Here is a 13,284-nt window from a genome sequence, read left to right as displayed (position 1 = left end):
GACACTGACACAGCCCATTTGTACGTACAAACTTAGATAAAGACACATACATATATATGCATATACACACTCATATAACACATGTGCATGCATATACACATGTACACACTTAATGCATATATACACTCAGATACATATATACATATATGCACATACATCACGTACAGGCACACAGACTCATTCATGCACATATATAGGCATTCACACAAACATGGCCAGATATGCACATACATACACACTTGGGCACACACATGTATACACACATGCAGACATATGCACATGTTCACACACATGTATACACACATGTCGACATATGCACATGTACACACATATACACACACACACACACACACAGTTAAATGAGAGGACTGAGAACACTACTCCAGACACACTGAAAGTTCCCAGGAGGCAGTCAGAAAATATTTTAAGAATGTCCAACATTGTTTATTCCCTAAAAGAGACCAATATTCCCAAGTTCCAGTCATTTGAGGCCACCAGCCCAACCTTCCTGTAGCTTACTCGCTGCCTTGTGGGTCACTTGGGATGCTTAATTTAATCCACTCTCTTTGCTGTCTTAACAGCCCATCTGTCTTAACCAGTGATGGATGTGACAGTCGTGGTTGCTTATGCTGGTTACGGTTTTCTTCTCATAGAAAGGGAACAACATATAGCATTTGAATATTAGAAATACTTGCAACCCATCTACAACCCACCTGAGCACCCTAGTTGACATGGTTGAGGGGTCTTCCAGGGGCTGAGGGACTCCCCCCAGCCCCCAGTCTGGCCGAGAATACTCTCACAACCTCAGCTCTCTCTCATTCCCTCTTCCAGGGCTCAGAAGCCACGTCAAACAGAGCCAAGTTAACTGAGGCTTCGGCCTCCCTGAGGTCACCGGGCCTTGAAGGCTCACTATAGGAGAGCGTCCCGCAAGCCAGGCCTGCCTGCTGCCCACTGCCAGAATTTGGCCGTTCACAAACTTTCCTTGTTTGATTAAGCACGGGGCTTGGGAATGATTATGCACATGGCTTGTGACAGTAAATAACAGTAGTGCTATGCTGGGAACGTGCGTGGTATTGCTGGTCCCTGACTGTCTAAAGTTCACATGGGTGCCTTACATTGCACACACGGGTTTGCATGGCCCAAACTGCCCCACCTACTGCCCGTTTTGAAGACTTTCCATAGTACCCTAGAGGAAATGGGCTGTTTATTTTATAAATTCTTCCATTCTCACTAAGGCTGGTTTGAGTAGGAAGATTGAGAGGAGGCTATGTACTCCTGGAATTCTTGTAGCTTTGTAACCATGCTCTGGTTTCTAAGTAAAATGTCTTTTGGAAACAGGAACTCTCACAAGCCCCCAAGGAGAAAAACAAACAAATGAACCCTACAGCTCCAGTTCCACCCCTCCCCCCACAACCCTAAGATTGGTGGTCCTAACTCCACTAGAAAATGGTGAGGTCTGGAAATTGCAAGCCGACCCCGGGAACTCTGTCAGGGTCAGGGTGTGTCTAAATATGAAGGGATGTTTGCTTCTGATATGAACGTTTTTCTTATACTTTTATTATAGAAGATGATGTGTCAAATGTACAAATAATGTGTGCCTGGTGCCAGAAAGTGGGGATCAAGCGCTATTCCCTGAGTATGGGAAGCGAGGTGAAAAGCTTCTGCAGCGAGAAATGCTTTGCGGCCTGCCGGAGAGCCTACTTCAAAAGAAACAAGGTAAGCCACCTTAGAGAGGCTGCGGGGCACCCTTGCGTGCGCATGCGCCTCCTAGCCCTAGCTGGACACACGGTGGCCCTGGCCCCTGTGTAGTTTTTATTTTGTTTTGTCCGTTTCTTCCTGTCACGCTTAACTTTTTGGAATAAGAAACCCCATCCTAACATGCCTTGACCATCATTTTCCCTTGGCTTGGTGTTTGAGTTCTGAGAGGTGAGTGAACCCCAGGAAGAACTGAAGTCCCAGCTGGTACCCTAACCCGAGGGCAGCGTCCAGAGCCCACCAGGGAAAGTAGCAGGGGAAAGGCAGACATTAGCAGCAGAGAGAGGCGTTAGTCCACACACACAGCGGGGATATGGCTGCTGCTTTTCCAGACCACGACGCATAGAGTCTAGTTAAGGCAGAAAATTGTCAAACCTCCCTTGACACAGGATGTTAGAGTTGATTGATCATGACGGGAGGCCAAAGATGAGTACATACGCTAACACTGCTCACTCCTGAGAGTAATGGATTAGCACAGGAAGAAATAGTACAGTTTTGACATTTTTGTTTGTTTGTTTTTGTTTTAAAGGACAGTCTAGGTCCTAAGATGGGCTTTAGAATAGTGTTAGCCACTCTTGACTGGAAACGGGACGAATGATGTTTTAACAAGCACATACACACATCGGCACATGAACTTCCCAGTTCTCAAGGACTTGCTAAAGCCATTTGCCACCAAGTACTGAAGTCTGCTTCTAGCCTTTGATTATTTCTCATTGATCTATAAAACTTCCTTACGTCATGAAACCGTCCACATTTTGCTAAGCATTTGCCTTTCCCTTTCTCTAATACAAGATAAAAACCTGTCCATTCTTGAAGCAAGAACTTGCCTCTTTAAGGTCTACCGTTTGCAATACTGAATGCTAATCATGGCTCGCTGCATTGCAAGCACCGTTGCAGCAAACAATCTCCTGCCAATCTGGGTCACATTCATTCTGCCAGCAACCATAATGCCTGAAGAATTAGGCTGCAAAATTCAACGAGTTGGAGTTTTAGTAGCAGTCTCTAAGAATTAGGCTCATGATCTTCACTGGAACTAGGAGACAAGTAAGGAAATTGTCTGGACATCTTTGGGGACATTCAAGAGTAGAGTTCCCTTTCCCTTGGGAGGGGATTAGAATGATCTCCAAGAGCCTGGGGCTCTCATTCTGAATACTGAACACTGAGGATAACAGTTCTAGGAGTGGGCCTAGTGATTTCTTTTTTAAAGCTCTACTTACAACAACAAAATACTTTGCATTCCTCCGTAGAATATGGCTGTAGAGCAGGGTCTTTTGTCATTCTAAAGTCTAAATATCGATGGACCGCTAGTAGAGAATAAGGCCAAGAAAGATGCAATATCACAACACTAACAATGCCATTTACACTCTGTGGTAGGCCATAGAGGAAAGGCATCTGATGCCACTGGAAAAGCAGTCAGGAATACACTGTTAGACTGTATATGTATATGTATATGTATATGTATATGTATATGTATATGTACATATATCCACATATTTTAAAAGTTAAAAGCATATTGTGTGGATAGATATATATCCACCTATATTTTAAATACATATATATGTGCATTTAAAATATTGTGTTAAAGTTTTAAGATCAAGCTTCCATAGCATGCATTTTTGAAAGACAGCTAATGGGAACTGAATGAAAAAAAGAAATAAAAGGGAAAGGAGCGGACATGTCTGCCCCTAAGTATGGCAGAGGAGAAAGTTTACTACAGATGTGTGGGAGAGCATAGCCAGAGGCAGACACATCTGGGAGAGTCCAGAGTGGTCATGGCCCTGAACCATGAAGGAAGAGGGGAAGGGAAGGAAGAGAGGATAGCCAAGTGCAGGAGCCAGGAGGCCAAAGGCACAAAGAGAGCAAAAAGAAAAGGGGTGGGTGACCAAAATGTCTGGATTGTATAGGGAGGAGCCAAGTTCAGGACGGAGGGCGGGGTATCCCAGCCGTACCCTGAAATAGGCAGGGACTGAGGGATGCTGGGAAACCTAGAGGCCAGGTCCGCTTTGATATACTAAATAAACACATCAGCAGCTTGTTCTGGGTTTGAAACTTAGCTGCTTAACAGGAACCAGGGTAAGACTTAGCATTTGGACCTTATAGGAGGCACAGTCAGAGGGGAGGGAAGGCCCACTCGGTCTCACTTCCTGTGAGAAGCCCCCCCCCCCCCCCCCGAATGAGTCTCTAGCATCTGGCAAACCTGGGAGTTGCTATGGTCTGACCTAACCCAGCTTTGACTTTGCCTGCTGGTCTCTGTAGCTCTTAGCACGCACATGACCTGCCTTCTCTCCTGTTTCTGTGTTCCAAAGCTCTGCCTGTTCAATTTCTCCAAATAGAGACATAAACGTCTTACATTACCTGCTGGGTTCTGTTCTTTCCCTGAGTGTTATCTCTGAAACAATATCCTATTGTATTACTATAAACATGTACAGCTGCTGCATTTCTGTTAACTGATAGGATTTTGTGGTCATTTCATTTAGGGATTAAGTTTCCTAATGGCTTGTATTAGATCCCAGCATTGCATCCGGCCATTTCTAAGAACTGCTGTTACAAGCCCCAGAGTGTTCCCAACTACAGATAGTGGCAGATAGCTACATCTCTTCACGTATCATTTAACAAAGTTCTTAGTTTTCATCGTTAGACTTCATCTTAGAAATTCTTCCTACTTCTACATAACAAGTTTCCCCCTTCCCGTGTTTTTAAATACCAAGAAGTAGATGGAAAACAGCAAATTATGCATGTACAGAATAGAGTTTTGTCTTAGGTATAGTGTAGATGTTTTTTAAAATGTAAAATTAACTATGCTGTAAATTATGCTTCATAATGACAGTCCATTTCTTGCTGGATAGCATGCTGGGATCTAAAAATGGCCTCCAAGTTGAACCCAAATTGCACGCATAACTTTACAAAGGAAAACCCTCAGACAAGGTAGATAATTAGGAGCAGTATTCAGCCGACCCCTGTTTTGTGTCTGAGCAACACCTGCATTTGTGAATGTAAATTGGACAGCTGTGCCTTGGGCCCCTGTGCTCGCCTCCCTGAAATGCTTGCAACTACAGGCTGCATGGCATTGCTGCTAAAAACAAAGATAAAAATAGCCCAGCACTCAAAATGAAGGCCTATGAAAATGAGCTTTTTAAATTTCATTGGCTTCTCAAGCCTTTCTTTTTCTTTGGGACCCAGGAGGCTGAAAAAAATGTCACATTCGTCTCTCAGAGAGCTCAGCACTTTAGAGTCAGGTGGAAGCCAAGTTAACCAGTTATGGTATGTTTTAGACGGAATTCAGATTTTATCTAGAAGTTATCTGGATAGCTACAAGCATGTAGCTAACACTCTGTGAGAGGCACATGAGTCATAGCTGTATTCATTTAAGGGGTCCACGCAGCTATGAGTTTACACATTGCAGGATGTTGGCTCTGAGATGTGGATAGTGTTAACTCATAATGTATATATACAAGCCCTATTTCTACAAGGTTTAACTGCTGACTCAAAGATTTTTAAACCAGTGTAGGAGGGGCTTATGTAGTCTACAGGAATTGGGCATTGGCATAGGACATTGGGTACTTATGGGAGGGGCTTATGTAATCTAGGGGCACGGACATTGGCTACCGATGGCTTGCCAATCTCATTTGAGAAAGGGACAACTTTTTTCTTTTTCTCCCTTTTATTAAAAGTAGCTTATTTTTTTCATATAATATAAATCCTGACTCCAGTTTCCCCTCCCTCAATGCCTACCAGTTCCTTCTCCCCTCCCATCCCAACCAGATCCACTCCGTTTCTGTCTCTCATTAGACCAGAACAGGTTTCTAAGAGACAAACACAACATAATAAAATACAATAAGATAAAACAAAACCCATCACACTTGAAGTCGGACAAGGCAAACCAAAAGAAGGAAAAGAGCCCCAGGAACAGGCAGAAGCATCAGAGACCCACTCCTTCACACACTCAGGTGGCCCATCAAACTCTAAATTAAAAGCCACGGTATGTATGCAGAGGATCTGATGTGGACCTGTGCAAGCCTGTGCTTGAAACTCCAGATCCTGTGAGTTCACATAGCTTTGCTCGGTTGATTGGAGGACCTCGTTCTGGTGTCCTCCATCCCCTCTGCCTCCCACACTCTTTATACCTCCTCTTCTATGGGGTTCCAGACAGGGACGACTCCCCAGAGTGCTAATCGCTCACTTTTTCCCAACCCCCTTTTTGAGGGCTCAGAGAACAGGACTTGAGAACATAGTCATAAGGAAGGAGTTGGGAGGTCATAAAGCCTCCTTCCTCGCTGCTTCTGCAATAGATGCAGAAGCACTGAGTTTAACTTACTTTATTTTTATTTTATGTTTGTTGTATGTGAATGGTTGTTTTGCCTGCATGTATGTCTTGCAAATCTGAAGTTGCAGATAGTTGTGAGTTGCCGCGTGGGTGCTCGGAATTGAACCAGGTCCTTTGGAAGAACAACCAGTGCTCTTAACCACTCAGCCAACTCTCTAGCCTGAGTTCAACCTTTTAATATCAATTTTACTTTGTAAAATGGCAGAGTGCCCAAAATGTTCTTTTCATTATCCCTCTGAAAAAGATCTTAACAAGACTACAAATAGTACTCTTGAATAGCATTTATTTTGTCTTTTTCCCTTTTTTCATGAGAAATAAATATCCTGTTGTCTAAACTAGTATCTAGAAAGGAACCAGGAAATCAAAACTGAAGGAAAATGGCCAATGTAAGCCAAGAATGACTGTTTTCTTTCTTGTTCAAACCTCAGGTTTATAATGTTCTGAATGGTATTGAAAATTAATAAATACAGACTCCTAAGAGCACCAGACTTTGCCTTCTCCTGTTACTTCCCATGGACTGAGACAGTAAGAGATAGATTCATCTTCAGCATATGCTGTAGCTCCCGGCAGACCATAGTGATATAGATAGTGAAGATCCTAGATGTTAGAGATGGAGATGTTTGCAAAAGATGTCGTTGCGGTTTCCCGATAGCTGCCGTAATAACAGACACTCTGTGTGGGGAGTGTTGTGCAATAAGCATTTATTTTACTGTCAAATTATAACCTAGATGCAGTCCAGTGTTTTATTAGAGGTCCCTTTCAGAGGGAACCCGTCACTAATTAGCATATATCACAGTTTTTTGATGTTGTTTTTTATTTATACATAGAGTGCTTGGAGTTGTTGCTGTTGTTGTTGTTTTGGTTTGTCAAATTAAACTTAAGCATAGCCTGAAACTATTTCCTGGTTTCAGAATTAATTATGGAACCCGGTAGTGTAGAAGAAATGTGTAGCAATCTCTCTGCTAATATGCTGGTTAACCTGTCCGGTTTTTACCCTTTAGACACGTGCAGTATTTAATTGCAAAATGGCGGTCCTTCGCAAAGCTTTGAGAAGGACATTAAGAAATTACTTGCAGTTAATGTCCTCTAAGTCCTCCTTAGTCTCAGGCCAAAGACTTGATTCTGCTTGATGTTTGCACACAGGCTTGCAAGTAAGTGAGGCCAGAGTCAGGGCTGCTCCAGTGTGTCTCTCTGACTTTTATTGGCCATAAGAAAGCTTGCAAGATCTGATTGTCAGCGTTTGGCCTGCACTTGGCCTTGGCTATTCCATCTTCTAAATACCTTCCAACTGCTTAGCATATAAGGTATAGTCCTCTCTCCAGACTTTCCGTCTGGAGGCTGGGGTTCTCAGTTCCCTTTGGACACAGCCAACAGGGCCGTCCTCAGGACACGCTGGGAGCAAAACAACTAAGTAGACAGCTTTCTCGTACTCTCACATTTTGAAATATGGAACGGAATATCAGTGAGCTGCTGTAACCGGGAGTCTATGAGAGCAGTAGAGGAGAGGAGACTGCTAGTCCCCGAGGCAGGAAGAGAGCCAGGAAGCTCTAGCAGGTGAAATGAAGTGTAGGTGGACGTGAAGCTTACAGCACGGGTTTCTGTGGAAAGCCAAAGGGTGATCCAGGGCAGCAGTTCTGCAAGTAGGTGGGACACAGTGCCCTAAGAACGCCACCACAAGCCCCGGGGACGGGCACAGATCTGTGACAGGCACAGACCGGAATCTATGAAAACTGCTTGAGGACTGTGGGTGTAAGGGAGACCTGTATGTAAACAGAATGGACAGGCGAGTTTATCCTGAAAAGAAGGACTTAGCAAACACTTCTGTTTTCTAATGGGCTTTGGAGCTTGTGAGGGGAACAAAGAATCCTAACCCGTTCTCCAGAATGAATATCAACTTGTAATGACCACTGAGTATGTCCACTAAAAGTGAGGGGTCATCCAGACTCTGCATATCTTCAAGACTCCATGTTTTCAGTGAACGGAAAGCAGAGTGGGGATTTTTGATAAATCTGACGCTAGTTTCCTGATGGTCAGTACATAGGGCTGTTGCCACATTCGCTGGAATGTTCATTTCCAGGCACAGTGGATCTCCGGCTCTCCCTCAGTTGATAGCTAATGCCATTCACTTAAATCAGGTCTTTCTCATCTGAACTGCCAGGAATTATCCAATGCGTCCAAGAGGCACACTGCCTTCTAACATTAACCACAGTGTCAGATTTCATCGGCCACATTGTGTCCCAGTGACTTCTGCTACAGGGAGATAAATGTGCACATTTGGAATCCGCAGTCTGTCTGTATGGTCAGTGGGCAGTTCAGTAAACAAACGATCAGGAAGAGAATGTATTTATTTGCGGTGCATATTCTCCTAAGTGATCCAGTCACATGCCGAGTTTCCTGCCTTTTTGCTAACGGCGTTTGGTTTATTGAAGCATGAGCACTGAACAAGTTATCTGAGGAGTCATTCTGATGTGTCTCTTGCATCTCTCTCCGCCTAACCAGTACCCAGCACAAGTTCACTCCCTGAGCTTGCCTGCTGGAAAAAAAAAAAAGATTTAAAAAAAAAAAAAAAAGCTTCACAGAAACCCATTGGTGAAGAGTGCCAGGGAGGAGTTGGGAAGTTTTGTGTGAGCTAGCCAGAGAAACCAAGGGAAAATGATCATGTGTCTTTCTGGGATTGAAGTCACACTCTTGTTAATTCATGCTTTGCTAAAAACTGTGGAGTATCTGAATAAACACATGTCTTAGAGGCCTGGGGGCTCAGACTGAGATATTTTAAGATAGTTGAGTGAGCCCAGAGATCTTTTACATCCGACATTTGCAGGGTCTGATTCAAAAATCTAGTACACCCACGAAGGTCGTGTACACTGGATCCTAAGCTTTCGGTGTGCACAGGGTGTCTTTAGTTTCCCTCCATTTTGAGGCCTCTGTGCAGCCTTTGAATCCATAAGAAAAAGCACAGACTGGGCCAGCTGTGTGTGACCCTTCATTCTTGGGTCCCTAGTTTCCGGCTCACATTATCATGGCTTGGGATAGAATAAAAAAAAGTATTGCTTTAAAAACAACAACAACAACAACAACAAAAAAAACCACTTAAGCAGGGCGGTGATGGCACAGGCCTGTAATCCTAGTACTCTGGGAGGCAGAGGAAGGCGGATTTCTGAGTTCAAGGCCAGCCTGGTCTACAGAGTGAGTTCCAGGACAGCCAGGGCTACACAGAGAAACCCTGTCTCAAAAACCAAACAAATAAAAAAAAAAAACTTAATTCCTGTCACCGCATCTCAGATTGCATGGAAATTCCCTATGCTTCAATCCACCTTTAGGGGAGCCGTGTACACAGTGGAATCTAATGTGTGTCAATGGATGTGGGTGAGGCTATACATGGCTACAGGCCTGAGAAGGCTAACCAGTAACCATATGAAGCCATAGAAAATGCTCGCACCCTGCTATAGTTTCCCGAACATCTGGGGTAAGCAATACTTCTACAGTCACTTACAGAGATGGAAATGATCTGGGGATACCAGGGGAGGAGGTCAGTGAGTCCAGGATTTGTGTCTCGCTGCTCAGATTCAGGCTGAGACTCACTAAGTTGATGCTGATCCTTGCTCCTGTAGGGTGTTGTTTGTTGTCTGTCTGTCTTTGTCCCTAGGACTAGGAGTGGAGCCTGGGGTGTTACGTATGCTAGGTAAGAACAGTCCCCTGAAAGAGATAGCCCCAGTTTTTAAAATATTTTATTTTGAGAAAGAGCCTCACTAAGTTGTCCAGGCTGGCCTTGGACCAAGTAGACTAACTAGGCCTTGAACTTGTGATCCTACTTCTTTACTTACCTTTGTAGTTTCTGTTACAGGAATGTGCTACTTACTGTACCTGGCTCATACTTGTTCAATGTTTGATTGCTGAATTTAGCAATGAAATGATCTTTGGTAGTGAGGGCTGTTTTTAAGCTATGTAATATTATTAATATAAAATTTTAAGTGATGAGATTAAGCTCAAGAATTACATTTATTCAAACATGCAGTCTTTGTAAGTCATCCTCCAAAGGAAAAGTAAATAGGGGAATAAAATCCACTCATGATTAAATCCCTAAAATGTCGAATTGCATAGTGTTAGGAGCCCTGATTAATCCTTGCATGGTAAAATATTCCTCATTAGTTTGCTATGGCTAAGGGTTAACTACTCTATTATAAATTCAGATATTAATGTATTTTCTACTCAATTCATCTCCAGATAGAGGAAATATAGTTAGTAGATGTGAATTTTTAACTTCCAAATGTACTTTGGAAACATTATAGTGATTTATGAGAGAGCTTTAGAGACGGGAAGGAGAAATCATTCATAAATATGATGAAATGTATTTAACCACTTTTGATTGTGGGGATAAAAACTGTCTTGATTTTGAAATGATTATTTTTCAACAGCAATAGAATTTATGACATAAATGAAGCATTTCACATACAGTTTTTAATCATACACATTTGAATTTTCTCTTAAATTTATTTTTAAATTATCTCTTTTAACTTATAATTTTTTTGACTAGCTTACTAGCATTAAAAAAATACACCCTCCCCACTAAGTGTATTTTCGAGGCTCAAAGGGTACTAGGCATTTAGAGATATGTATGGCATCTAAAATACCACCAAACATTCGTGATAAAGTGCTGATTTCTCTAAAGATCCAGTGAAAGATGGTATCTTATAATATGTCTCAATAGAATGATTTACAATTGACATGTGGTGAAAAGTTTTATGGTTATACATGCAACTTTCTGTTTTAAGGATGTCTGAAGGCCCAGGTCTGCATCTGTCAGGATGTATGTTCCTTAAATTGCTGTAATGTAGTGTGCATCACTGATGTGAAAGGTGAGGGGTGGGGGAGCTGGAGAGATGGCTCAGTGTGTAAGAACACTGACTGCTCTTCCAAAGGTCCTGAGTTCAAATCCCAGCACCCACATGGTGGCTCACAACCATCCATAAAGAGATCTGACATTCTCTTCTGGTGTCTGAAGACAGCTACATATAAGAAATAAATAAATCTTTTTTTTTTTAAAGAGGGGGATTTGCCATGTGAAAAAGAAATACCTCCTTCTTTCTCTCATTTGTTTTTACTATAGAAAAATAGGCACTCTTAAGATTTGTTACTTATTTATCTAATCAGTCTCTAAATAAAATAAAATAAAATAAAATAAAATAAAACGATGAAATCCAGAAGTGGCAGCTCATGCCTGTAACCTTAGCATTTGGGAAGTAGACACAGGAGGAATAGGAGGTCCAAGTTAGTCTTGGCAATACAGGAGTTCCAGGACAGCCTAGGATACATGAGATTCTGTCTCATAAAAAAAAGTCAAAAGATAAAAAATAAAGCATATATAGATATCCAGAGCTAGAGGAAAGGCCTGTGCCTTAAAGGAACTCTTAAAGGAAGCTACATTCCAGTGGGTAGATCAATAATTCCTTGTAGTGGTAAATGCTGTGAGAACAGCTGGAGAGATGGTTCCATGGTCACGAAGGGGTACTTTACATCTTATTTCTATGGATGCCATCTTGGAGGAGGTGGCAGGTAGGTAGGGACAGAGGGAAATGACAAAGTCAGTTGTGTGACCGGCTTGTAGCAGGAGGTGCCAGCAGGGAAGAGGAGTAGGAAAGTAGAGGTCATAAAGCAGAACCCTGCGTGGCAGTTCTGAACAGCCCCGGAAGGGCGGGGCGTCTGGGGATGAATGAGGTGGGTGGCTAGGAGCCAGCCCAGGGAGCTGGAGAGGAAGCCTTTTGGGGTTGACTCTAAGTGCAGCGCAACCCCCAAGAAGTTTCTGTGTGGGGTAGTGAAGTGATCCAACATTGGTTGCTGATTGAACTTCCATTAAGGCAATGATTCATTTAAGAACCTGCGTGCAAACGGGATTTGGAAAGTAAGAAAGGCAACAGAATTCCCATCAAAGTTGGGTGTGCCTGGTAATAGAAAGCTAAAAATATCTTATTTGCTGAATTATTCATTAGTAATTATGAAACATTTCCCAGTAGCTAAAGTCAAACCAGTTCAGTGGTGTTTCTCTTTTAGGGGAGGAGCTGATGGGGAGGAGGGAACAAGGAGGGACAGTGCCTGCTACAGTGTAGATGGGCCCACCCCTGCATGTTGGGGAGGTCAGGGCAAGCACTTCACAGAGAGCCACTCCCCTGGAAAGCTGTGACACCCGTAGCTTTCTCTAACGCTACCTCCAGAAGCAATGCCAGGGGAGGAAGCAGTGACGTTGAAGGACTATCTTTGGGTGTAAGAATTATTTTGATGTTTACGTTACCCAAAAAAAAATGTAGTTGGGTAACTACTATAGTATGGCCTACCTGGGCCTGGTTTAAATAATGAAAGACATCTGTGCTTCTGAATTAGTTCATACTTTGGGGTAGCTTGATATGGTGGTGTAGCGCGGTCTTACCACAGAACCACAGTTTACCTTTGCTGTCTTGTATTGTGTGGACACCATAGTGGCCATTCTGGGACTTTGGCTCCTTTAAAAAACAGAGATATATTTTAAGAATATGCTTTCCTTTTAACCCCAGGTTTTGGGGTGTGAGGCTGCTGTGGCTGTCTGCTGCATCTGACTATGATTTGCCTCGTGCTCTAGCAGAGGGGTGGTTTTGCCAGCTGCAGACAGTTGCTGCGATTGTGTGACATTTGGAATTCTGGGAACGTTTTGGAGGGTATAGAAATGCTAGGATTCTGTAAGGTGGAGTTGGTGGTTGCTGGTATTCTGCGGAGGGAGGGGTGGGGTCGGGGTGTTAGATGCTGTTTGTCATCCATACTCAAAAAAGGCTCAAAAAAGGCTCAAAGAAGAAACAAAAGGGAAGAAATTAGATGCAGGGATCTCTCTCCCTTCCTCTCTTCCTCTCTCTCTCCCTCCACTGTCCTCCCTCTCCTACCTAGAGATAGGAGGTAAAACGGGTGTTGGGGAGGATAACCGGTGAGGAGAAAGAGCCCACAGCGTAGCAAAGGTCAGCTACAAGAATTAGATTCAGGGATTTCCCTAATTCCTCACCCCCTCTGTCCTTCTTTCTATCCTATCTAGCATTAGGGGATGAAACCAGGGGGATAAAGGGTGTGAAAAAGAAGAACCCACAAAGTAGCCAAGACCAGCTACAGCCCAGCGTTGGCTGTATTCCAAGGCAAGTGCCCACGTGTCTCGGAGCAGCTGCTAGCAACACTCGGACTCCACGTTCCCT

General features: G+C 43.3%; 1 protein-coding gene across 2 annotated transcripts in view; it reads left to right on the top strand.

Moving 5' to 3' along the window:
- Sobp (sine oculis binding protein homolog) overlaps positions 1-13,284 on the top strand; it is a 175,602-nt gene that overhangs the window by 48,639 nt on the left and 113,679 nt on the right. For both annotated transcript variants that reach the window (XM_052164204.1, XM_052164202.1), the window contains exon 4: positions 1,565-1,716. In XM_052164204.1, the coding sequence (XP_052020164.1) occupies positions 1,565-1,716 (152 nt within the window). The remainder of the gene's footprint in view (positions 1-1,564; positions 1,717-13,284) is intronic.

This window comes from Apodemus sylvaticus, chromosome 19, assembly GCF_947179515.1.
Source record: "Apodemus sylvaticus chromosome 19, mApoSyl1.1, whole genome shotgun sequence".
Taxonomy (NCBI): domain Eukaryota; kingdom Metazoa; phylum Chordata; class Mammalia; order Rodentia; family Muridae; genus Apodemus; species Apodemus sylvaticus.
This window is presented reverse-complemented; position numbering and strand designations above follow the sequence as displayed.